The following is a 25,433-nucleotide window of genomic DNA, read 5'->3' as shown; positions in this document are numbered from 1 at the left end:
AAAAAAATCCTGAAAATCCTTCAAAATTGCTCCCAGGAAGGCTACATTTTCAGGAAGACATATGAGAAGTATACACACACCCAGGAAACATATTATGCACACGATAAGCTTGTGCAGGCACCTCCTGCGTAATAGTTCCCAAATGTGCTACTTAGTTATTTTTAGGTAATGTAGGAAGTTTGTGCAAGCCAAACACTGTAACACCATTTTCTTATTGCTACTGTGATGCCAAGGCAGCTTGTGCCTGCGTGGGCTTTAAAATAGCTCACGTGGACAGGGTAAGCTATGTTTTCTGAAAGAAAAATAGCAAATGTCACTGTTTTTAGGGTCATCCTACCCAGCTCTCCTTTTGGTCAAACATATGCTCCAGCGAAAAGGCAGCTATTTATTTCTGGTACACAGAACACATTTTAGGTGTTACTATTAGAGTCTTAGGGGGAAAAAAAAAAAAAAAGAAAAGGATGAATTAATTTAAAGTCATCCATATTTCAGTGTTCACTTCTAGTATAGTGGTATAAATCCTACTAAAGCCTACAGCACACATGTACCTATGGAGTAATTCGGCATTTTAAAGACCTTCAGTGACTTGCTCTGAACAAGCAGAGAAACCTTCTTTGTGTTAACAACTTAACAGGAGCCCAGGAGAATGCTGGCAATGTAGAGAAGTGGGTTGCTTGTCCCTGTAGTTTTCTGCTCACTGAGCATACTATGAGAGTGTCGCTTCCCATACTGTGGTGTATCCATGGACAGAGTTCCACTAGCTGAAATGGATAAAAATCCTGTTTCACATTCCTTTAGGCCTTCTTTACAAAGAGAGCCATGTAGTTAACTACAGCTTCACTTTCAACAGGTGATTATTAGCATATAGACACTATTTTTGTGGTTTATGATCCATGAACTAATACTAGAAAAAGTATCAAAGTCACCATGCACCTTTGGAATAGAATTTTGGATAAAGTAATCATCAGTCTCCGATGAAGACCTAATCTTAAACATGCAAGAAAAGGACCTATTCATCTCCAGAAGTCAGTTGTACCTAAGAACATAAGAAGTCTCACAGAGGATTAGAAATAGGAAGTTTAGTTCTGTGCAGTGTCTTCAACATTTGTTGTTAGTGACGGACTGAGAAAAAGGATATTTAAATTGGGATCCTCCCCTTGGTATATCTTTCTAGCACCTAGCAAAAATTTACTTTGCTAGAGTTTGCACCCTAATCATCCTATTTCTCAGACATCAACAGACCTGTCTAGTCCTCTCTGGAGCCCACTGATACTTCTGATCTCAACAACAGCTAGGAACAGGGAGTGATTTAGAGTGCTGTCAAAAAGTACACCCTTTTATTGCTTCAAGCCTGCTGTCTCTAGTGCTGGGATTGTATGAAACAGTGAATAATCTTTCCCTGTTCACTGCCTGCCTGCCTGCCTTTCATGATGTTACAAACCTATGCCTGTCCCTGATCTTTAATCGTTCCATCCACACTATGCCATGGGATCAAGGCAGAATACCACCAGGCACAGATAGTTTTGAATCTAGGTTGTACCTCTAGCAGGAATGTATGATTCCTATAGATCTCATTATGGAATGCTGCCATAAACACAGGCTCACTGCAGCATATACTTCTCCCCAATGTCTGCAGAGGGAGCTGATGGCTGGAGAGGAGGGTTCCACAGCCACAGAAAAATCATGGGTTTACATGAGGTTTAAAGGTTTAAAGATACCTATGTGTGTTGTCACGTAAGAGAAGAAGGAATAATTTCTGTTGTTAGCTACAAGTTTGTTATTCCAAAGTCAAGAATATCAACCTAAAAATCCCATCAGAATAGTTCTCAAATCTCTGTTGTGGATTCAATAACTGTATGAAATGCCATTTTGTTTCCAAGAGGAGACTTCCCTACATTGCATTTGATGTAGTAACTGACCTTGGACAAAGATGCCGTGGCTCTGGCTGCAGGGTTCATACCTATTGTTTCTGATTTAAGATTTTTCACTTTCAAGTATGCCAGGAAATTATGGAAGTCAATCCTTCTAGCCTCTGCAGTCAATGTGATATAGATGAACAGCAAAAATGTACTCTACATAAGCAAGTCAAACAAGGGTTAGATTTCAAAACACAGAAAAATAAGAATTAAGTCCTACCTCTATTGTTAAAAATGTGTTCATAGAAATACAGTGTTTACTAAACGTTTCTAAAGACAGTAACTGCCTGTGTCAGAGCTATCATTGAATCAGGAGTTTGCTATAGAGGTTGCAAATTCTCTTTCCACAGCTTTTCAATAATGTAGTGCCCATTGTAATTCAGTAGTAAAGATGCCAGCCAAAATAAAGATGCCAGCCAGAATAAAGATGCCACCTCTCCTCTCCCATCCTCCCTAGAACTTGTCTTGGCAGCAGAATAACCTTCAACAGGAACAATATTATCTCTTCAAATGTAGCGTGGAGTATCGGATGGTTAGTTCTGCAGAGCCCTTACGACCTAGAGACATAGGCAGTGTCATTATTAGTGATGCATTATAGTTCTGAAATGCTCTTGATGATGCAAACTCTCTAGGTTAACTCTACTGTGCATAATGACCAAAAGAAGAAAAAACATGAAAGAGCAGACAGAAGATTGAGGAATAGTGCATAAATAAATATATTTCACTAACTGTTCCTCTCTCCCGTTCAATTACTGAAGCAAAGTCAAGATCACAATGTCTCCTGTTGCTTATGAAACTGCAAAAATCAATGAATAAAGTTACCTGGGGACATATTACAGTGCAAAGCTGTGGGACTTTTTAGAAAACTTGCACAATAAATTAGAAACTATTGCCAAAATTTATGTTATTTTTATTCCTCCTTTCTTTAACTCTATCCCCTTATAATGTTATTATTCTCCAACCTTTCATCATAGGAAAACCATAATTTATTATCTTTCTTTTTTCCCAAAATGTGTTTGGGGAACTCAAGAACAAAGACATTATGAGAGATGACAGGACGGAAAATGATACACAGTTTTGCATTTTCCTTGTGTGCATCCTCTGACTTACCCCTTTCCTTTTAGTGCTCTTCATTTCTAAAATTGCTTGTGATTGTTCTATTACAGCTGCTTATAGTATTTATCTTCCGTAGTTTGGTGTCATTTGCCTGCTTTGTCTGACTTTCACAATAGAACTACATGTGCCACCATTAGAGAGGTAATCTTATGTCTGCTACACAGAGGTCTCATAAAAGACACATTTCAAAGATTTCCTATTTCAAAGATACCTGAAAGTATAAAGTAATTCTACATTTCCTGGCAGCTGCCAGGTATCACACAAGTCCATCAGGCTCCCAGACTTTCTGAGGCACTCCCTGAGTTTATGTTACCTCTGATTTACATGCCATGGTGAATTTTGGCTGCTGCAGCTCCAGCTGGGGTCTGGGAAAAACTGGGCTGTTTCCTGGTGTTTCAGGATCAGGTCCTCTAAAATCTGCTTGACTGTAAGGATACTTACATGGATTTCCTTCACTGTGACTAGGCCATAAATACAGGCATGTCACTGTCGTGAATGCCCAGCTTTGTCCACATATCCTTTGTGCCTGATCTCTGCATTTTTTTCACTGCATCAATGCAAACTCTCTGTTGGACAAAGCCTGGACTAGACAATTTCATAGACACAATTCAAGACAAACAAGCAATGTTTATTTTATGTCGCCATGGTTTTAGTGAACCACTGTTTTATTGAGGGTGGTTAAGATAAGATGTTAAGGTCAGACATTCATGTTCACAAATCTGTGGTTCTCTGACTATGAAAGAAAAAACAGTTGGAATAAAACAATATGAATTATAAACACAAATCACCCCTTGAGTTTTCCTATTCAGTGGTGCATAATCAATACAAATTCTTTTCAGACCTGAATATTGTGTGAAGCAGGAGCTATCTTTCTTTTCATGCTTCCTGGCTACAATATCATTATGTACCATAATTGGCTCTGTAAAAACCTATTAGGTAAGATGAGAGAGGTGGTGTGAAATACAGAACCAAATCTGCTTCTTGCTAAAAAATATGTCTGCATCAAATATTTCATCTTTATTGTAAAAAATGCACACAACTAAAGAGACATCTTCTGAGTGGGATGGAAACATGAGAAAGGGTTATGATGGAAAATGGCTGACCAAAGCCAATGCCATGCTGGATAGACGAAGTTAAAGTTAGCATGTCCTTTCCCTTCAGATCAGAGTTTCTACAAAGAGAGTTGTGAACTCAGTGAAAAAACACCGCATTATCCTTGTGCCTTAGTTATCGTGACCTTTAAATGTCTTATTTCCAGAGAGGCTGCTTTAAAGATGTTATAATTTATACAGTTGAATGCCATATGATGAAACTTTCCTTTTTCTATTATGTATTTCTTTTGCTTTACTTCCTCATTTGTCTTCGTTCTCCCCCCTTAGCTTCAGAAACTAAAAATTAACTAGTCACTAAGACCTTAATTTGTCAGTTCACATTCTGCCTTAGCAAAGCATTGCAGAAGATAACTCTCCAAGTACCTTTGGTGAGACATAGGCACAGGCTGGAAGCTCACTATGTGCTGAAGAGTTTTCAGAACAAGAAGCCTAAAGACTCAATCCTCCAAATGGGCCTCCATATGCGTCATTTGAGCCATGATTTTCACTCATGTCTAAGCAGTAATCTGCTCTCTGTGGAACAACTTTCACTAGTGTAGCATTAGTGCTCTGATGGGAAAAAGTCTTTTGATATTTAATACAAGTGCAATGGGTCAGGATGTAAAAGGAGGTTTTTTATCATGACGGTTTGTTCCACATAATCCTCTGCAGGCTCCTGTGCATCTGTCAGACCAGCCTAATACTGAGATGCAGCAAAGACACACCCCTCCAGCAGAAGTTTCTCAAGGCTTATGCAGGGAGCTCACCCCTTACATCCTTGCAGCCAACTTGTACATCAGGGCAGAGAGGAAACCAAATGTGGCCATGGCCATGGTCCCTCCCAAAGGGAGGACTATTCTCTGTCCTCTGAGGACCACAGGGACCTTCTCTGAGCATGGGACTGACACAGCCTATGCAGGTGGCATGCTCATGTCTGACAATAACAAACCACAGGAAAGGCTCCATGCCCAGTGCTGGTCGCAGTAAAGCAGGCAGCCATGCAGTGCTCTGCTTGGAAAGGGAGGTACATTGCTCCAGGGATGAGTTACCTCATAGGTTGGTTGGTTACACTCATATTTAATTTCTCCGCTTGTCTCTGGCGCGAGGAATGCACAGGAGCACTGAAGGATGTATCAGAGGTGCAACACATTTAAACAAGCTCATCAGAAATGACAAAAATGTTATAGGATGGTTATTTAGACAGCAGCATATTTTGTGTCTCATTCAGGACCTCAGGGAGATGAATCTCCATTCTCAGTCCTGCCTCTGCTGCAGCAGGGCGCTGCCTCACAGCACGGACATTGCACAAGCATAGTTCAGAGTGTTGGGGGATTCACTGGCTCAACAACAGCAACAGAGTACTCCCTCCATAGCTCCCCATTCTCATTTCATTCCCTTCCTGACACTCCTGGCAGTCACTCTCTCCCATTGCTTTTCTTTGACACAGATCATCCTTTACATCAGTATTTGTTCCCATCATGATGGGCTTTTCCTGGTCTCATTTAGATTAGTTTTTGATGATGCAGAGACTATGAGTATCTGCAATTGAATTTGATAGAAAGGCATTCACTTAGTAAACTGGGACATGAGTCCAGACCAAATCATTGTTTCAAATGCTAGAAAGGTCTTTTAGATCATTTTCTAGGCTGGATTCATGACAGCACAAGAGCCTATGGTATGAGCAGGGATGGTCAATTTATTCATTGCAAATAGATTATTCAATACATTGGCCCATTTTTCTGTTTGTGAATCATTTGGGAATCATTTCTGATTTCTAATAATGTGTTCATAAGTATTCATCCACATGGATTATAGAAAGCCTAAGGGAACTTTACAAACTGTTCACTTTTTATTAGTAATTATCCAGCAGTTCATTTAAGTCACGTGGCATCTGTTATGCTTCATCTTTGAATGATGTAATTTTTTTTAAAACAGAAGGCTAATGACTAATAGAAGTGGACCTTTAGAGACAAGTAAACATCCAGAACATGCAAAAAAAATCTGTGCTATAAATAATAAACCAACCATTATACAAATATTGGAGGAAACGTCATAGAAAGGGATGAGCAAGGATATCTATCATTAATTTTTTTTTTTCTTTTTTGGCTATTCTGCCAGCCCTAGGCATAATGTCAGCTACTATGATGATAACTGTAATATGAGTTTTTTTCTTTCTTTACTGACAGGTACCAGCAGTGCAGAAGTAAAGGAAAATCGAAACATTGGCAACCTGGAGGATCATCCAGTAGCCTCTACTGAGAGGGCAAGAGGGGGAACACCTAGCAGTAAGAGAAAAAGACCCTTAGAGGAAGGCAATAATGGCCATTTCTGCAAACTCCAGCTCATCTGGAAGAAAGTTTCATGGTCAGTGACGCCAAAGAATGCTCTGGTTCAGCTACACGAACTTAAACCAGGATTACAATATAAAATGGTTTCCCAGACAGGTCCAGTGCATGCTCCTGTCTTTGCTGTTGCTGTGGAAGTAAATGGACTTACCTTTGAAGGCACGGGGCCCACAAAAAAGAAAGCCAAAATGCGTGCTGCGGAGCTAGCCCTGAAGTCATTCGTTCAGTTCCCCAACGCCTGCCAAGCCCACTTCGCCATGGGAAACTGCATCAACCCATCCACGGACTTTACTTCTGATCAGGCAGATTTTCCAGACACTCTGTTCAAGGAGTTTGAACCATCTACACACAGTGAGGACTTCTCAGTCTACAACCCCGTTAACAACGAGTTGCTCTCCACCGCTTACCGACATGGGCGCTTGCTCTGCCACACGCTGGACTTAATGGGCCACGGGAAGCAGAGCAAGCACAGGGTGGCATCCAAAGCCGAGAGTGAGAAGAACCCTGTGGTGCTGCTGAACGAGCTGCGGTCGGGCCTGCGGTATGTCTGCCTGTCAGAGACGGTGGAGAAGCAGCACATCAAGAGCTTTGTGATGGCCGTGCGAGTGGACGGGAGAACGTTTGAGGGCTCAGGACGTAGCAAGAAGCTGGCCAAGGGTCAAGCAGCACAGGCAGCCCTGCAGGCCCTCTTTAACATTCGGCTGCCCAGCCACATTCCCAGCAGGAGTAAATGTCACCATTTGCCACAGGTGAGAGCTCCTGGGTGGCTACCACCACGCTGGAGGAACCCTTTTGATGAGTGGGATTGGTATTGCTGCAGGTGTTACTGTTCTACCAGATGGTTCCTCTGGTGTTACAGCTAGTGCCATGCCACAAAACAACTCTTTTCTCATAGAAAGAGCCAGATGCCACAGGCAAAAGCTTGGAAATAGTATCCTGAAATCGTTGGGTATAATTTTCAACCCTTTCTATGAGAGGCCAAAATTTAAGGGGAAATATCAACATTTCAATTTTCTAGAGACAATGATAGCATTGACACAGGCAGAAAAATCAGGTCATTCTGTGGTACTGCGTCTTTCTTTACAGAAAGGAGATCATAAACAAAAGGATGTCCCATCTCCTCCTTTTAGAGTTAATTTTTTATGAGGACCATGTCATTCAGAGGAGACAGCAATGACAAGGAATGTGCCTGTATCACAGCAATTCTGCCATTGGAAAAGTTAAGGATTTTTGCTTATTATAGACTTACTTTTGGAGTCGACTTTTTGTTTGGTTTTTTTTCTTTGTTTGTATTGTTTTGGGTTTTTTTTGTTTTCATATATGCCTCCAACAGCACAAGAGACAGTGAAAGCTCAAAGTTTTTCTGGAACAAATGTAGAGATTACTTCTGTATTCATACAGAAAATATAGATCTGAGGTACATACTTCACACATAAGAATTTCATAGTTGGTCATATGCCAAAGGCTATCTTAGCATTACTCAGACTTGTATCAATTTTCTAAGTTCAAAGGAAGCCAGGATTAGAAGACACTGGGAAGCATTACACGTGTTCAAGTAATTTATTGATTTGTTTGCACTATCAGAAAAGGTTTGATTCACCAGCACTGGGAGGTGATCTACCATTACAAAACTCCCTTTATGAAAAAAGCTGTTAATGTCCAGGATTTAATGCAAAGCACTAGGAGCACTAAGAGTCATTCTGCTGTTAGCTTGCAGTGACACCCTAGGCAAGTCATTTAAATTCAACATGCCTGTAATAAAAATGAGCATATTATATGAAAGAACACTTCAAGATCCTTAAGTAGTGTGTAAATGCAAATTATGAGTAGCAATTCTCATTAACATTAGTAAAAGTGTGCATTATCTGTTCAACAAGTTTGACAGGAGAGGTGATGTGAGGTGACGTGATTGCCTGCAGGACCCAAGAATTTATTTGTTGACCCATAAGATTCCTTCCTATGTTTCCAAAAAGAAAACATGACAAATATGAGAAATTCTAAAATACACCATAACCCTCCACCCCTTTCTTTTAATTCTGTTTTGCAAACTCCATGAACCAGCGGGATAATAACATAGTTCAGTAATCGCAGTGATGTTCACACCGTGCTTTGCAGGCATTTTGGAAACCTTGGCCAACTTGGCAGTTTCATCCTTCCAGTGCTCCTTCCAAGTACACATAGTTTTCAATGAGGTACCTATAGTGTTTCCTACCCAAATTAATTCTGGTAAGAAGTAGTCCCATTCTGCTGGGTGCTTTGCTGCCCCAGTGAACCTTCCTGGGTGTGTCAGCAGGTAAATGCCTCAACTAATGGTTTGTCACATTCTGAAACTGCACCACAAGTATCAATGACTCAGTTCCTGAACTCTCTGAAATACTCCCTGGTTGCTTGGCTTCAAAATCACCTTCTACCTGAATATCACATTTTACCTCAGTCTCCAGCTGTTCACTAGGTGGCACATTCTTCAGTCAATGTTCTCTTTTTTATGGCCTTTTCTCCTCTCTGTAGACTGCTGCCCTCCTTATCTTCTTCTTCTCACTGTTATGGAAGTATAAATGTCAATGAAAAGGTGTCACTGAACTTTCTCTATCAGTATTTTTTGAGTGGTTATGTATTGTCCAACTACGAGATTACTGGGGCCCTTTTAATGCCAGCATTCAGCACATTAACTGGGAGATAAGCCTTAATGCTGATTTCTGTTGACCTCCTTACTAGCTGCTCTCATCAACAGATATAGCAGCTGTGACACAAAACCTGAATTTGAGTTGCTCCCTTAAGTCATAACTCAACTTCCATAGAAACCAACAGACTTCTTTCCACTGACTTCAGCTGAGTTACAGTTTAAGCACTAAATCCAGAAGCATCTTTTCTTGTTCTCACTGTGTTATGCAGCATCTCCTCAAGTGACTGCCTTTGCTCACTGCTTCATTCAGCCCATCTGGCTGGTTGGTCAGTCAAAGTGGTGTAACCATGCTGGGGAGAGTGTAGCTCTCAATGAGCTTGTGGTCAGAGCTTGTTGTTCCAAACGTTTCAGCTCCTTCTTGTCTCCCAGATTTTATATGAACCACATTTTCAAGGACAGGTTTCAAGCCAAGTTTTCAAAAGTATTCCTGCTAAGTAGGCTTGGTTTATGTGCAAAAGTATTTAAAAGCAGGAGAGTACCCTGAAATCCAAACAACTTAGGGGTAGAATTTGTTAGGAAGGATTGATTTCTTCACAGAATAAGGAGCTACTATTGTTCTATCCAACCATTCACTCTTCTCATGTGCTTCATTGTATTTGTTGGAATACCAAACAGCTATCTCATTGGTTATGGTGAGAGGTAAACAAGATCAGCTGTAAGAGTTTTCACCTATATTTTGAGTATTTTGCAGAATCCAAGAGTGTATTTTTCTCTGTATTTGTCCTTTACACAGACTATTCCAACTTTGCATGTCTCTGCTCCTGTTCCCCTTACTGTTACCAATGATGTGTAGGTGGTCACAATTTGGCTTTTCCTGATTACAGCTTGGCTGGAAACAGGAAATAGCCAAAAATCTTGTAACACCATTAGTCCAGTTATCCTGAACTTTTATATTTCACAGTGTCCAAAACAGTGTCAAAAGAAGTCAGACGTCTTATGAGCTGGGCCTCCGAACCACATATATTTCTACCTTGCTCATCAGGGCTTCCAGGGGACCTGATGCCCCTCAGCCTGGGCCTTGGGCATGACCTTGGACTGACAGACACTTCTCTGCCGACTAAGGGAGATTCAATTTAAAACATCAAAAGAAGCACCATAAGAAGAACTAACTGAAAGGAGGTTGTAGCCAGGTGGGGTTTGGCCTCTTCTCCCAGGCAATCAGCGACAGGATGAGAGGACACAGCCTCAAGCTGTGCCAAGAGAAGTTCAGGCTGGGCATCAGAAAGAATTTCTTCACTGAAAAGGTAGTTAAGCATTGGAGCAGGCTGCCCAGGGAGGTGGTGGAGTCACCATCCCTGGAGGTGTTCAAGAAACGACTGGACGTGGCACTTAGTGCTGCGGTTAATTGGCATGGTGGTCTTCAGTCAAAGGTCAGACTCGATGATCTTGGAAGTCTCTTCCAGCCTTAATAATTCTATGACTCTATGATTCTATACCTTCCAGTCTGTCCTGAGAAGTGATGTCTACACAGGAGGCTTCCTGAACCACCAGGAAATGCAGAGCATGGATGTAAAATCCTATCACCTTGATCTCTTCGGAATCAGATGAAACAAAGAACTACAAAAATAGCAAAGCCAGAAATAGGTCAGTTCCCTGGGTCATCTGCCATCCAGCTTGCTTCCTCAGCTGCCTCTCCTGCCCCTCACCCGCTAATGCTGAAAACACGCTGTGAAATTGGGAGCACTTTACGAAACTAGTGCTTTCTTAAAAAAGCATCACTGTGCCTCTGACTTTTTTTCCTGTGATTGCTGCACAATGCGTTTGGGCTAACTGCAAACTTATACCCAAAAGGAAAACAAAAGTATATTACAATTTACACCAGAAAAAAAATTAATCTCATAATTTAAAGCCAAAATAATTGAGGTCATGCTTCCTTTACTGCCATCAGCAGTGCATTAATCCACTTCTGTGAGTCTCATACAGCCACAATGGTGACTGGGAGACCTGAGCTCTTGCCCATGTATAGGGTGAAGAGATAATCCAAGAACCAGCTGAAATGGTCACAAGATTTGCCAGTTCTTCCTCAAACCAAATGTTTTATCTGCACTATGCACTGAAGTGCGAGATAAATACTATTGATAATCTGAGGCTGGGCATACCATGTTGATCAAAATAGCCAGGATAGAAGCCTGGAGATCTGCTAAACTCATGGCAGAGATAAAGTGAGTCAGGAGAATGGAAATTACAATGAATCACCGCGCCTTCTATAAGTCACTAAATATTGCTCCTTGTTTTCTAGCACATTTGTTCTGAATTCTTACTGTTCATCAAATAACATGCAATTTCTTCAATTATCAGCTTTTATGCAAGTCTGACAATTGTTTCTCCCCACCTTTGAAGCTCATGTTCTTACATTCCAAAACAGGAGGCGACATCAGAGAGTGCTGACCTAACCAGCTCTAATGAGTCTGCACTGCCAGGAATTCACACACACAACACACTCCCAGAGTTTCCAAGTACAGTGTGCTCATTTCAGGAGATCAAGGTGGCTCCCAACTGCATCTGACCAATTTACAGATTGTTTTACTAATCTTCAAGTCTTTCTAATCTATCTCACTCAGTCTAAACAGCATTCTTACTGCTGTAGAGCAAAACCATTAATTAATATTGGCATAACAAATTAGTAATAGAGGAGTGCTTGGATTTCAAAAGGACCTAAATTAGAAAAGAATAGGTGTGAAAATCACATTCACTCTGCTTTGAAATGACTTTACGCTGCTGGTACCGCTTCACATCCAGAGCCTCCAGAGCAGTGGTTGTCAATTTATTTATTTAAATGAAACCTCATTGTCTTTTGTGTGTGTATCATCAAAAAGAAGCAGGGTTTTTTCCTTTGGCAAATACAGCTAACCTTTTGAATCCAGTTAAATCCCCTGTTTGCCAAAACTTCACTTGTTGACTGAAACAACCTCAGTATCCCATTGTTAAGATTCTTTACCTCAAGCAGGTCAAGGATTCCTGCCAGTTAACTTCAGTGTCCCCTTGGTGTGAAGGTGGCAGTAGCATGGAAAGAACAACCACCATGTCAGGGAAAGCCCCATACCCCACACCTCTCACCCACTTCCCTCCAGAAACCTGTTTCCCTGTGTTGCCAAACTGGTTAATTTTCATGCTGTGTCAGTTGTTTCTGCCTCCTTCACTTTATTTCTCTCACTATCCTCATTTGCCAACTTCCTTGCAACCATGCCCTCTCGCCCGTGTCTCAATTAAGCCAGGGCTGAGGTTGGCAGTGATAGATTTGACTCCAGAGTTAAGGGCAGCAGCACACAGAGCAGGCATTGAGCTTTGAGGAGCTGTTCCAGCACATTTCTGTGAAGAGCTTTGTGGTCAAGTGAGCAGGTACATTGTTTTATAACCTTCTCTGTTTTCTGCTGCACAAAGAGAAACAGCTGATAGGTGTGCGTGTTGCTCCTGACAGGGGGATGCAAGAAAGAGGAATGGTGGTGACCAGAGACATGCCTCTGCAATACAAATAATGTTTGGTTTTCAACCATCTATTTCCAACTCTGTAGGTGGGGAAAGTTGCTCTTTATAATCACAGCTACAGGCAATCAAGATATTTATAGGATTACAGTTCCTTAAGCAAAACAATGGCAAAAGAACCAATTTAGAAGCACAGTATTAGTGTATTGCATACTGTTATTATTATCCTGGATGCTAGTAAGATTGTAGTCACTTTTAGACTCACAGATGAGGGACGAGGACCACGCCCTCACCCTTCATAGAAGTCCAACATAAAAGATAATTATTGCCCCAGAGACATTACAGCTTGAATCTTAGATGAGGTGACCGTGTTTTAATGTATATAATCTATGCAAGATCAAAGGGAGATGCAGAAGGGCTACCTACATGGAATTACTGGAAATAGATTAACAGGGTAGAAAGGACTCTGGTCACTTGCTCTCAGCATCAGAACACATATGTAGACACATTAAAGGGCTTGCACGTGGAAACCAGTCATCACTGCAAAACAATGCATTACTTTGCATCATCTGGGCTACAGTAATGCTGCAGCTCCTGCTGCAGAAAGAAGTGTCTTTTGCTCCTCAGTTGCTGTAACGTGTGACTCCCAGCCACAGATAACTCCAACAGGATCCCCAAAAGATTCCCCTGTGCTTGTCTTTAAGTCCTATATGATAGAGAGCCCTGAGGCTCTTGGAGCATTAGGTATGCTAAACAGAACTCTTCTAACAAGAGATGTTAAAATTCTAAATGTACCAATCACCTAATTAATAATACTTAAGAGAACTGTAATAATCATGATAATTAGTTAATGAATGGCTGATCTTCATTTACAGAAGTGAAAAAATAATTGTAACATCTTCAAGGAAAAAATCTTTAAGGCTGAAAGGCATCTTTCTCAAATGTATATACACTTACGTAATTTAAGTTTATAAGCAATCCAAAACTCTTCTTTTTCGGAAAAAAAAAGGAAAAGCAAAAATATCTAATTTTCCTTTATAAAAACTATGAAGGGTCCACAGTGACTACAGTGCATTTAGAGTAGGGTAAATCTGATTTAACCATCTAACTTGGCTGCTGGCTGCTCTTTTAACCCCTTAGTAGTTGACAATACTTCATACCATCCAAGCATCCACAGAAACAGCATTTGATTTCTTCCCTTCAGAGTCTACATTGCTTATTAAACGTGGCTAGTGAGACACAGCACGGACTCTGCTGACTTCTGCTATTTACCATGATAAACCAGCCTTGCCTATCTGGGAAGCTGATGGTGTGGATCTTATTTGTGAAGAATTATTCTTTGTGCAACCCATTAGGGTAAGACAGTTTGTGCAGAATGATTAGGGCTCCAGCAACGAGCAGAGCTAGTTAGTACATGAAAGCTGAATCCCAGTCTGGTGTCATCCAGACATAAAACCTCCTTCTAAACCAGACACTCTCACAGCTGTCAGAGTTGCCTTTGTTGTTTTCTGGCTTTGTAAGTGAGCTAGGGACACTTCAAAAAGCTCCTGGCAAGCTGGACCTCGTTAAAGCTGCCGCTTAATCTTGGACTTGCATACTGACTTTGTTTATGATGCTTCATTATTACCTACTTAATACAAGCCATGATAGTTCCACTCCACTAAATGGAGCTGTAATACAAGTGCCCAGAGTGATTTTTTCTTTGGTTGAGTTCCATGCAAAGCCTTTGCTGTTTGAGCTGGATTGTTACAGTCATGCCAAGACCACATTCTTTATCTATTTTTGTCTGTAGTCACATCTAGGAAGCCTTAATTATTCAAACAGACTTTTCCTCCTATGTACAGTGTATCAGAAGCAAGCTCCTACCATTTATTTTATGATGACTACCTCCCTCTTGTGGTCCTTGTGCCAGCCGTGTGGCAGGCAGATCATTGTCGTGTGAGGGGAAAACTAACAGCACAAAATGCCAGTGCACCTTGACAGGGCATCAGCTCAGAGCCTCCAGTTTCCCTAGTGATGCTGTTGAGAATCCCAGTGCCACCTGCAGCAGAGGGACCACTCCCTTCCCCCTGATAGCGGGGAATGTCTTTGTCATTTTATTTTATTGCATCTGTTAGCTTTTAAAGAGTGCATTTGTGAAGTAGTCATGGAGAAAACCAAGATTTCTCCTGGCCCTTCATCTCAGCTAAACTGTTCATGCATACTGCAGCTTGGAATGATTATGTACATACACACGCATACACACACAAAATAGCATGCAGGTCATAAAAATCAATGGGTGGAATATATTTAGGGCTTAGTCTTAGGATTGTTTAGAAGTAATGGACAGAAGAGACTTTGGACTTGTTATCCTGGATATAAAATGTGATTTATGTGTTCAGACATTTGTACAACCAAACAGAGAATTTGCTCAGGTTCTTTGAGATAGTAAAATCCTTTGTTGTTCATGTAGTGCTTTCTTTATATGAACATCTTACAAGTGAGTTTGGATCTCCAATGGGAGCAAAATTTATTAGAGAAAGGGTGGGTTTTTTTCTTTTTGCATGTGCATGATGCATGATGTGAACTTTTGTTAAGATAAAATATTTTTATAAACTCCTGAGAAATAGAAATGGGAGATAAATACACACAATCACTGGGGAAATGGGTAAATTATCCATCTCTTTTCATCATAAAGTTTTATTCAATTAAAGCAATCAATATTGCCTATGTCTCATGATACCCATCAACTTCTTAGACTGAATTCTAGGACACTTAAAATATTAATGCATCCATAAAACTTTTTTCCTCTACCTTAAATACTGCAGTATAATGTTTAGACAAATTCATGTTGCTTTTTCATCCTTTCTAGTTTTCTAATTGAGAAGTCTACTTCCAGTCAAAGTCTACTTCCTAGCAAGCTAACTATTATTTCCTATTTGTCATTTGATATGGAAACACCATAGCATGATTGCTCTTAACCTGCTTGTCACGACATCTGCTTCTGACACCAGCCCCACAATCAGACCTGAATTCAGATGATGGTACCTTAAAATCAGTGCTACAATGAGATGTCACCCAAATGAGCCCATGCTACTGAAGTCACACAAATTTGCTGCACAAATTCCTTATGGGCTGTTTCTTCTTCTGCTCTCTTTATCTAGTTCACCTTTAAAAACAAAAGGTGGAAAGAGAACATTCCCTAATCATAGTTAACAAATAAAATGAATGTTTCGGTTTGTTCAGAAAAATATCCTAAGCATCCTATGATTTCTAAGTTCTTCTGTTCTTGTCATTTCATTGTTGAGTTCCTATTCTGAGGCCATCTTCTATGAACTGGGCATTAATACTCACAGAAATAAATACAATCAACTCTTTTCCCTCCTATGTGGGTCATTGCTTTACTGGGTTAAACACAAGGAATAATGTGTGTCTCCAAGGTCTCATGGGGAGGGTGGAGACAGCTACACTGGCTTCTTCTTGTTTGATAATTAGTTCTTATCCAAGTCAACTTTGCCCTATTCTTTTAAGGAATAATCCTCTCAGGCATACTGGCGAATAAACTCATTACTCCTGCATCAACCCCTCTTTTCTTCTACTCTCTTTGATATACACACAAGTCATTCTAACCCTGGGTGCCTAATGACCCTTGTACACTCGTCATATGGAGAACAGCTCATAGCAGCACCACAAAGACACTGTTAGGGCTTGGTTGTCCTGGTCATTGCAGAGAAACGCTGTCCAAGAGAGGTGTAGAAATCGAACATTATTGTTTAAACCTGACCCAGCTACGCAGAAGCCCTCTGCAAACCAAGGCAGTGGCCATCAACATGAAGCAGCCAAAAAATCAGAAAACGAGCTAGAAAAAAAATAGGAAGCAGTGGTTGGCAGTACAGCAGGCATAAAGTCAGGTTCCTTGAAGGCTCATGGTTATGGCAGAAATGAGTGGCAGGTGTGCTGACTGATGCACACCACAAGACACAAATCAGAGACACACTGAATCTTTGTGTCTGAATATCAGCAGTTTGCACAAAAAAAGAAACATATCATGTAGCTGTTAAAACTGTTCTCTGAGCCAAAAGTTAGCAGGTACCACTTGGAAAGCAGCATGAAAATGGTGTCCTATAATAATGTTTATAGCAGCTATAACACGATCACATGGAGAGATGAGGAATCTCCCACGAGGGTTGCTGTTCTGGAAAACACGTTCACAGATGGTAAAGGTAGTTATCAACTCTTACATAAGAAAACCAAAAAAGTCCTGGCACATTCATTCCTATGGATCACATGGATCATTGAGCTTGCAACTTGGCCCAAGGGTTTTGCTATTCCCAGCAAGGACTGACAACACATTAAGACACTGTCATATTTTACTGCCTTTTGTGGCATTGCATGTTCTCCCTTCGGTGCTCAATTAAAGGCCAACCAGGATTTTTTCCTATATAGAATTACATGGATATTTCCAGAAGAGCAGGCATGAGTTCTTGACATGATATCTTTGTCCATTCTGTTCTTGACTTCTTCAAAAATACACATTCATTGCTGCAGCACATTCCTGCTGATCATAACTCATACGCGTCTGTCTGGTTCTCTGATGGTTTGGGCATGGCCTGAAACAGCAACATTTACCCTGTCAAGTATCTCATCATGGCTGAAGGACTCTGTAGATTGTATTTGCCCTTCCACTTGATGCTGGCTACTAATTGGAGAAGACAGCAAGATATCTTAAAATTTATTTATTTGCTAAAGAAACTGACTATTTTACTCAAATTCACAAAAAAATTCTGAAAAACAAAACCACAAAATGCTTCCATATGATCCCTCAAGTAGAAATCATTTTTTCCTTCGCTTTGTTCTTTTTATTTAAATGTATTATATTTTTGGTAACAACCATAATCCTACTGATAGGAGATGCCCTCTGCTTTTCCAGAGCAAGAACCTTCACCTTCATGTTTTATATTTTGACTTTGAGGGAGACCAAAGTACAAGAGAGATAGGCTACTGCTATCTGGAAAACACTGATGGCAAGAAATAATAGCATTCCCCAAAACACTGACAAGCTACAGTGAATAGATTTTCCTTTTAAATCTTATATTCATGAAAAAAAAGTAACGACTTTCAGATTTACTAGTCTTTGACATAGATATTTTGAAATTTTTCCTTTTATGAATGGGCAGGAGCCTAAAGTTATATCTTTGCCTGCATCTCTTCTCAGACATTTGTGAACTTAGAGAGATCTAAAGCCCTCCCTCTCTCAAAAAGAAAAAAAAATAAAAAGTAGTATTCTCCTTTATATATCAAAAATCAACCAATCAAGCCAATCTAGATAGTCCTTACAGGTATACTAACATCCTTACCATGCAAAAGAGTTGAAATCAAGCAGATATTTGAGCAAAGCTTCCCCATGGCAGACCAGGAGTGACCTGTGCAAATCCAAGGGATCTGTTGGGGAGCCCTTGATAACAATAGGTCACCAGATAAAAGCCAATGAGGCTGAACTGAGCAGCGGGAGAGAAAGAAACATCGCAAAGACAAGCTGGAAAAAAAATAAGCTTCCAGGCTGCCTTTGACAGAAATTGATCTGAACAAATTAGAGACTCATACTGCAGTGGTTAGCAGCAGTCGGTTTTTTGTTCTCCCATTCGAAATGTGAGATGCCAACGGGGAGATCAGCACGGGCCATTTGCTTTTCCTAGGCAGTGGTGTCTGGCTTGCAGGAGCAGGGCTGCTTGCAGCTGCAGACATGAGGGGACTTGGTGGGGTCAGGAATAGAAGTTTAAAATACAGAAATTACTCCACTGGGGACCTGGGAACAGCTTTTTGGAGTGAGAGGCAGAACTGACCCTCTGATCAGGCAAAAGCAGGAAAAAACCCACAAGTCTGGGAATGAAACTGTTGGAGTTACAGCACAATTCTGAAGTGAAATCCTTGCAAAGGCATGGATAGGGAAATGCTTTAACAGTAGCTGGAAGCTGTGTTTTGCTATCTATGCCACGTACTGTATTCTGGGAGCTTATTTTTTTTGCACATATACTTGCTATCATTACAAATATTAAAAGTCCTTTTTGTATCTGGGAAATTAAGGTGAATAACTGAACCAACATAAACTAAATTTGCTTTGATATACGTGGGCATGAAGCCACAAAACAATGTGGGAAGCTAATACCTTTATTCCATGTTCCCACAGGCATAAACCAGAGCTGAATTTGAACCTGTGGATTTATAGGGAATAAAATATCAAGCTTACCCTGAAATATGTTGCAGCTGTTTCTCATTCCATCATGCAGCTGATAAATAGCTAATCTCCAGTTCAGGACTCTCCATTTAAATAAGCACAGTATAAAGTTTTTGCTATCTCTGACTGAACTACTTCTGCTGAATATCCTTAGTTCACTGCTTCTGGCCCCTATTAAATGCAATTCAGATAAATTCTATTTTCTACTAGTATTTGTTTCTCTCCTGACACAGTTGGTATCAGGTCCTGCTAAAAGCTTTAAGACTGGAAGAAAAATCTGAAAAATACATTATTTAGTAAGCATTACTAAGCATCACTAATACTAGGAGTACAGGGTATTTCTTCTGTGTGAGCTGCTAACAAATACATTGTTTTCTATGAGCAGCCTCACACCACCATTAAAATTGATGATTTTGTAAAGCTCTGACCAAAAAGGTAAAAAGGGACCACATCTTTCCCTGCAATACAGCAGACAAGTGAGAGCTATGAGACACCTTCACTGTTTCATATTCTGCTTACCTGCTCATCTGCTTTAGGAGCTGCCTCTTTCCCTGGTGGTGTCAGGCAGTGACCTGGCTGCAGGCAGGGAGTGGGCAGCTCTGCCACTGCCACAGCACAGCCTCCCGTGGCACAGGGTCACATGTGTCTTCCAAAGTACTCAGCCTTGATTCCCTTTCCTGACTCTGATTGTCCCATTGCTGGTTTCCATTTTCTGACACTCCCACTATTAGAAGCTCTCTCCTCTCTCCTGACACCCCTCATCCAGGCAGGAGCAGGCTGGAGCTGGAAGTAAGAGAGCAGAAGTGAGAACAATTCAGTACGATTTTAGGTTAAATGTTAGGTTCCCCGTCCTTGTGATAATCGCTGGCATTAGAGCACATTAGCACAACTGCACTCGCAGCAAATTAACAGTGATCTGTGCAGAGGCACAATATCAAGTGCAATAATAATACACATGTATGAAAAACATGATCACTACCTAATTAATTAATAACTGGTTACTGATTAAAAGGGGAGCATTTGGAGCTAAATGTGTCCTTGACAACACTAACAGGATTGGTTTAGCACTGATTGTATTTTCCAATAAGACATACAGTGCAAATAATTGCTTCCACTCTATCATGGAATTAATTCCATGACAGTTCAGCTGATTACTTCGAGCTTTTATCTGTGTTTTGTAGCTGCAAGTTCCGCTACCATTTTGCACCTTGCTAAGCAGTAGCAAAGCACTTTCTGTTTACATGTATTGCATGTAATGTAGCAGGAGAAGCAGAATCAATACTGTAGATATATATACAGTACCTGCATCAGAAAGGTTACCGTGCTCAGAAAATAGCTGATGAAAACTTGGGGTAATGAGCTGAAACATCCTGCAAGTAATTCCTAGCAGCACTAAAGACAATAATATAACTTTGCCTGACGTGGGTAATCCTCCACAGACTGAAGGAAGCATAATTTTTTCTGGAAGGGAGTTTTGTGGTCCACTGAGAGTTTGAGTGAGATATGGGATATACCTTATGAGTGAGGAATGGCTCGTAACTCAGGAGAGGTGGAACCTAAATGAAGTCACAGAGGTCATTCTTATTTTATCACTGAGGAAAATATGCCCTGTATATCACAGCCTTTTCATACGTTTAGTTAGTGGGATAATTCTGGGCACAACAAATTGTTCATGCTTTTTTCATCTTGTATTTCATGAACAGAAAGCTTTTAAAAACAATTGCAGAGGGACCGTTTGCCCTGTAAGTCCAAAGTAAGGCTTCTTTACCTAACTTTAATGAAATCCATGGGAACTGTGGTTCTGTAAGGGTGTGGACCTATTGGCTATACATTTTTGTACATTTTTCAATACATTTTTGGTTGTTGCTGCAGTGCAGAATCTAGAAGGGCCAATGAAGCACTCAGAGAAATTCGTCCATCCTTTTATCTCCCTTCATGATAGCAGCCATTTATGTGATGTGAATATTTCTGCAGAAGAGATTTCTGTGGATGTTTTCAGACTGTTTTCCTAACAAAATTAGATTTTTGAGATCAGCTTTCTGCTGCTTCTAGCAATCCTTGAGACTCTTCAACTATATATGATAATAGCAGATATCTTAAGACATTTATTCATCTATACAGGATAAAAATGAGGACTTTGGAGAAGTAAGAGCAACCCAAACTAGTCCTGCTCAGGGGACAATGTAGTCACCCCCAAGGCAGGAACCGGGGGGCCAGGCAGCATGTTGGCAAGACACACTGAGACATTCTGGTGTCTCCATTTAGTCCTGTTTCTTCTCTTCTTAATGCAGGGAGCCTGTGCATCCTCTTTTTGACAGATATGAGTCAATTTGAACCTACAGAATCACAGAGAGTGTAAGAGGAGGTGTGGGCTTAGTAAGTACTTCCCTACAGCTGCAAGTTATCAAACTATTTCTTAATTAAAGCCTACACAATGAATCCAATCGGTGTAATCATGATATTTTTGTTTCTGTGTCCTGAAACAGGTTTTGATATGATGCATCTCAATCTGTTCCCTCTGGGACACAGATGGACTTTTTCACTTAAAATTAAATTCCTCAGGATGGGGTGGGAGTTGTGTAAAAATGTGGGCATCTGGCAGACTCGTGGAGCACCTGGTTCTGATCTCAGTATCAGGCAGGAATCCCTTTTCTGGTAGTACAGCGTTGACCCAGACTTTGAGGATGCCACAGGTTCGTCACCTCCACCAAGCTGCGCCTGTACCAAGCACAAGAGCCCACAGCAACCCAGACCTGGCTCCAGAACATACCTACCCAGCACTTTTGCAAAACCCCCTCCTCCCATGCCAGCCCTGACAAGGCTGGAAGAGGAGAACTGGCATTTGCTGCAAACATAGAGTCGACAGGAAAGTAGAGGCACAGCACAACAGAGACACAAAGCCTCTGCAGTTTCTCTTGAGGTCTCCTGGCTGCCATGAACATCTCATGCTTTCTATAGAGTGGTACAGTGCATCCAGAAGTCTTGTTTCTGTAACACATCACTCAGATGCACTCCAGCATCAATTAACTGTCAATGTAGGAATACACAATACAAGAAGGAGGCAGATTTCTATAGTGTATACCTGGACTTCACCGTACTAATTAATTATTTTCACACAGAAAATTCCTCTCTTTTATGAGATCTGTGGACCTCTTTTTGCTATATACTGAACAGAACAAAATAGTGGGTGACATTGGAGTAACTACTGGGGCACAGAAAGCATGCTCTGACAGGTTCCCTGTGGATGAGCCCATTTGTTGGTCTGGGACAAAACTGGAAAAGGCAAATATGAGAGCAGTCATCTCAGTGCTTACTTGGTGGGGCCAAAGGAGCAGGCAAGAAAAGAGTAGTGTTTGTTTTATTTATACATATGTTAGTAACCCAAAAGCAATCATCTGAGTTTAAATTTATTGTAGTAACAGCTGTGAATAATTTCACTATTTTTCAGTGCAATGTGTTGCCAGTTCAAATGACTGTCAGTAATTCTAACAAAGCTATTTCTCCTCCTCTCAAACAGTAAGATAAACTCATATGTAGAACAGTTAAATTCTCCTTTTTTTCTCACATACCTAGTTCTGATTGCTGATGGGCTTAATTAGCAAAAAGCAGAAGGTTGTGAAATGGTTGATTAGAGGTTCAGCAGTAAACTGGAAATATCCTCAGTCAGATGCCTGTTGATGAATCTGCTGTGGTAGATTTGTTATGGGATAGATGGGGCAGGTGCTAAAATCCTTACTTAGCAAAATTGAAGCCAATCAAAGTTGACACTGGATTAAACAGGAGTATTTGTTGCATTTGGCAGCTGTGAAGGGGGTTGCAGTTTGCTAGAGAAAGGGGGCAGTCCACAATGCCTCTGAGGGGTTGTGAGCCACATATCACAAATGAATGAAGCAGTGTTAGGAGGAAACTGAGTGGGTGTCTGCTTTTGGCTGGGATGGACTTAATTTTCTTCATAGCAGCTCGTATGGTGCTGTGTTTTGGACTTGTGAACAAAACAGTGTTGATAAAACACTATATCCTACCTGTTGCTGAGTAGGGCTTACACAGCATCAAGGATTCTCTGCTTCTCACTCCACCCCACCAGCCAGAAAGCTGGGGGTGCATAAGAAATTGGAAGGGAATACAGTCAGGACAGCTGCCCCCAACTGACCAAAGGGGTATCCCACACCATATGGCATCATACTCAGCAATAGCAGCTTGAGAAAGAAGGAGGAGGGGAAGACACACAGAGTTAAGGCATTAATAATAGACTTATCTAAATTGTCCTTTCTCACTTTTACCCTTCTGATTTTCTTCCACATCCAGCCGGGAAGGAAAAAGGAAGGGAGCAGCTGTGTGGGGCTGAGCTACCTGCCAAGGTAGCCATAACAGTAACACTGGGAAACAATTATGGGAAGTATATAAAATCACCATTTACAAATCTACATTGAAGCCAGTGGCAAAATTTTGTTTGGGCACAGGTTCCATGTTAGAAGACCACATTTAGGGAATATTTGGAAAGGAAAATGCTGAGATACTACAACGTAAAAACCATATTGATGGCTGTTCTCAGATAATCTGCCTGGTTTCCATTCATACCTTGAGGGGCTAATCAATAAAGCATAATTATCTCCTCTGTTTATAGGGTGATGCTTGCTCTCAGTTTGAATCGAGAACTATTGAAAGGGCATATGAGGAAGATCTGACTGTATATGTCAGGATCAATTCAGAGTTTAAATTGCTTATAATGGCTTTTTAATGTCAATGCAGATATCTCCGAATGGCCTAAAGACAGGGTGACAAAAAGTAACTGGCTGTGTCACCAGATAGTTTTTCTTTTTTAGTTTAAAGGGATATTGTCAACTGAAAACCTAGGCATAGAACTGACTGTAGTGCTAAATATCATAGTTTGCATCTCGGTGACACAGCCTGTGACTGTTTTACCTTTTTTTACTCTTTCTTTTTCTCCCTGATTGCTGTTGACAGGTTCAAATTGAAAACAAATAAACAAACAAAAACAAACAAAACAAAACAAAACAAAAAAGAGGAAATATGATTGCTAACTATGGAGTTTGTTGGAAATATCATAGACTCATAGAATCATAGAATCGACTGGGTTGGAAAAGACCTCCAAGATCATCAAGTCCAACCCCTGATCCAACCCCGCTGTGGTTACCAGGCCATGGCACTAAGTGTCACATCCAGTCTCATCTTAAAAACCTCCAGGGTCAGTGAATCCACCACATCCTTGGGCAGCCCATTCCAATGCCTGATTACTCTCTCTGTAAAAAATTTTTTCTTATATTCAGCCTAAACCTCCCCTGACAGAGCTTAAGACCGTGCCCTCTTGTCCTACTGCTGGTTGCCTGGGAAAAGAGACCATCCCCCACCTGGCTACAACCTTCTTTCAGGGAGTTGTAGAGAGTGAGGAGGTCTCCCCTGAGCCTCCTCTTCTCCAGGCTGAACAACCTCCCTCAGCCTCTCCTCATAGGACTTGTGCTCAAGTCCCTTCACCAGGCTTGTTGCTCTTCTCTGGACCTGCTCCAGGACCTCAATGTCCTTCCTGAACTGAGGGGCCCAGAGCTGGACACAGTACTCCAGGTGTGGCCTCACCAGCGCTGAGTACAGGGGAAGAATCACTTCCCTGGTCCTGTTGCCACACTGTTCCTGATACAGGCCAGGATGCCATTGGCCTTCTTGGCCACCTGGGCACACTGCTGGCTCCTGTTCAGCTTCCTTATGAAGCTGATCGTAAAAGTTTTTGATAAATGTAGTCATAGAATAGTTGAGGTTGGAAGGAATCTCTGGAAGTCATCTAGTCCAGCCCCTGCTCAAGCATGACCAGCTACAGAAGGCTGCCCAGGACCATATGCAGTTGTGGTTTTAAGTGTGATAACAAATGGAGACTCCGTAGCTTCTCTGCATGGCCTGTTCCAGTGTTTGACCACCCTCACAGAAGAAGAGAGAACAAAAAAAAACCTCTTCTTGCATTCAGATTGGATTTAACATTGCAATTTGTGCCCATTGCCATTGTCCTGTCAATGAGAAATACCAAGAAGTCTGGGTCCCTTGTCTTCATTCCCTCCCATTAAGTATTTCTACATATTAATGAGATCCACCTAAACCTTCTGTTCTCCAGGATGGACAATCCACCTCTTGCAACCACTCTTCATATGAGAGATGCTCCAGTCTCTTCCTCAAGGCCCTTTGTTGGACTCAGTCCAGTATGTTCATCTCTTCCTTTTACTGAGGGGCCCAGCACTGGATGCAGCAAACCAGACGGGCCTCACCAACGCTGAGCAACTCTCTTTCTAATGCAGCTCAGGAGACTGTTTACCTTCTTTACCATGAAGTCACATTGCTAGCTCACAGTCACCTTGTTGTCCACCAGGACCCCAAGTCCTTCTCAGCAAATCTACTTTCCAGCAGGTCAGCCCCCAGCCCATCTGAGTGCCTGGGGTTGTTGCTCCCCCAGTGCAGGACTTCACATATCTCCTTGTTGAACTTCATAAGGTCCTTGTCAGCCCATTTCTCCAGCCTGTTGAGGTCCCTCTAGATGGCAATGTGACCCTCTGATGTATCAGTCACTCCTCCCAGTGTTGCATCACTGCAAACTTGCTGAGTGTACGCTCTGCCCCATCATCCAGATAATTTATGAAGATGTTA

The 25,433-nt window shown here is 41.2% G+C and overlaps 1 protein-coding gene across 1 annotated transcript in view; it reads left to right on the top strand.

The window, feature by feature from the left end:
* Positions 1–25,433, top strand: part of ADARB2 (adenosine deaminase, RNA specific B2 (inactive)) — a 303,731-nt gene that overhangs the window by 196,438 nt on the left and 81,860 nt on the right. Inside the window, exon 3 of the mRNA XM_017819415.1 lies at positions 6,310–7,217. Within this exon, the coding sequence (XP_017674904.1) occupies positions 6,310–7,217 (908 nt within the window). The remainder of the gene's footprint in view (positions 1–6,309; positions 7,218–25,433) is intronic.

The sequence above is a fragment of the Lepidothrix coronata genome, unplaced genomic scaffold (assembly GCF_001604755.1).
Source record: "Lepidothrix coronata isolate B3197 unplaced genomic scaffold, Lepidothrix_coronata-1.0 Scaffold74, whole genome shotgun sequence".
Lineage (NCBI taxonomy): Eukaryota > Metazoa > Chordata > Aves > Passeriformes > Pipridae > Lepidothrix > Lepidothrix coronata.
Note: the sequence above shows the minus strand (reverse complement) of the source record. Positions and strands in the feature narration are given on the sequence as shown.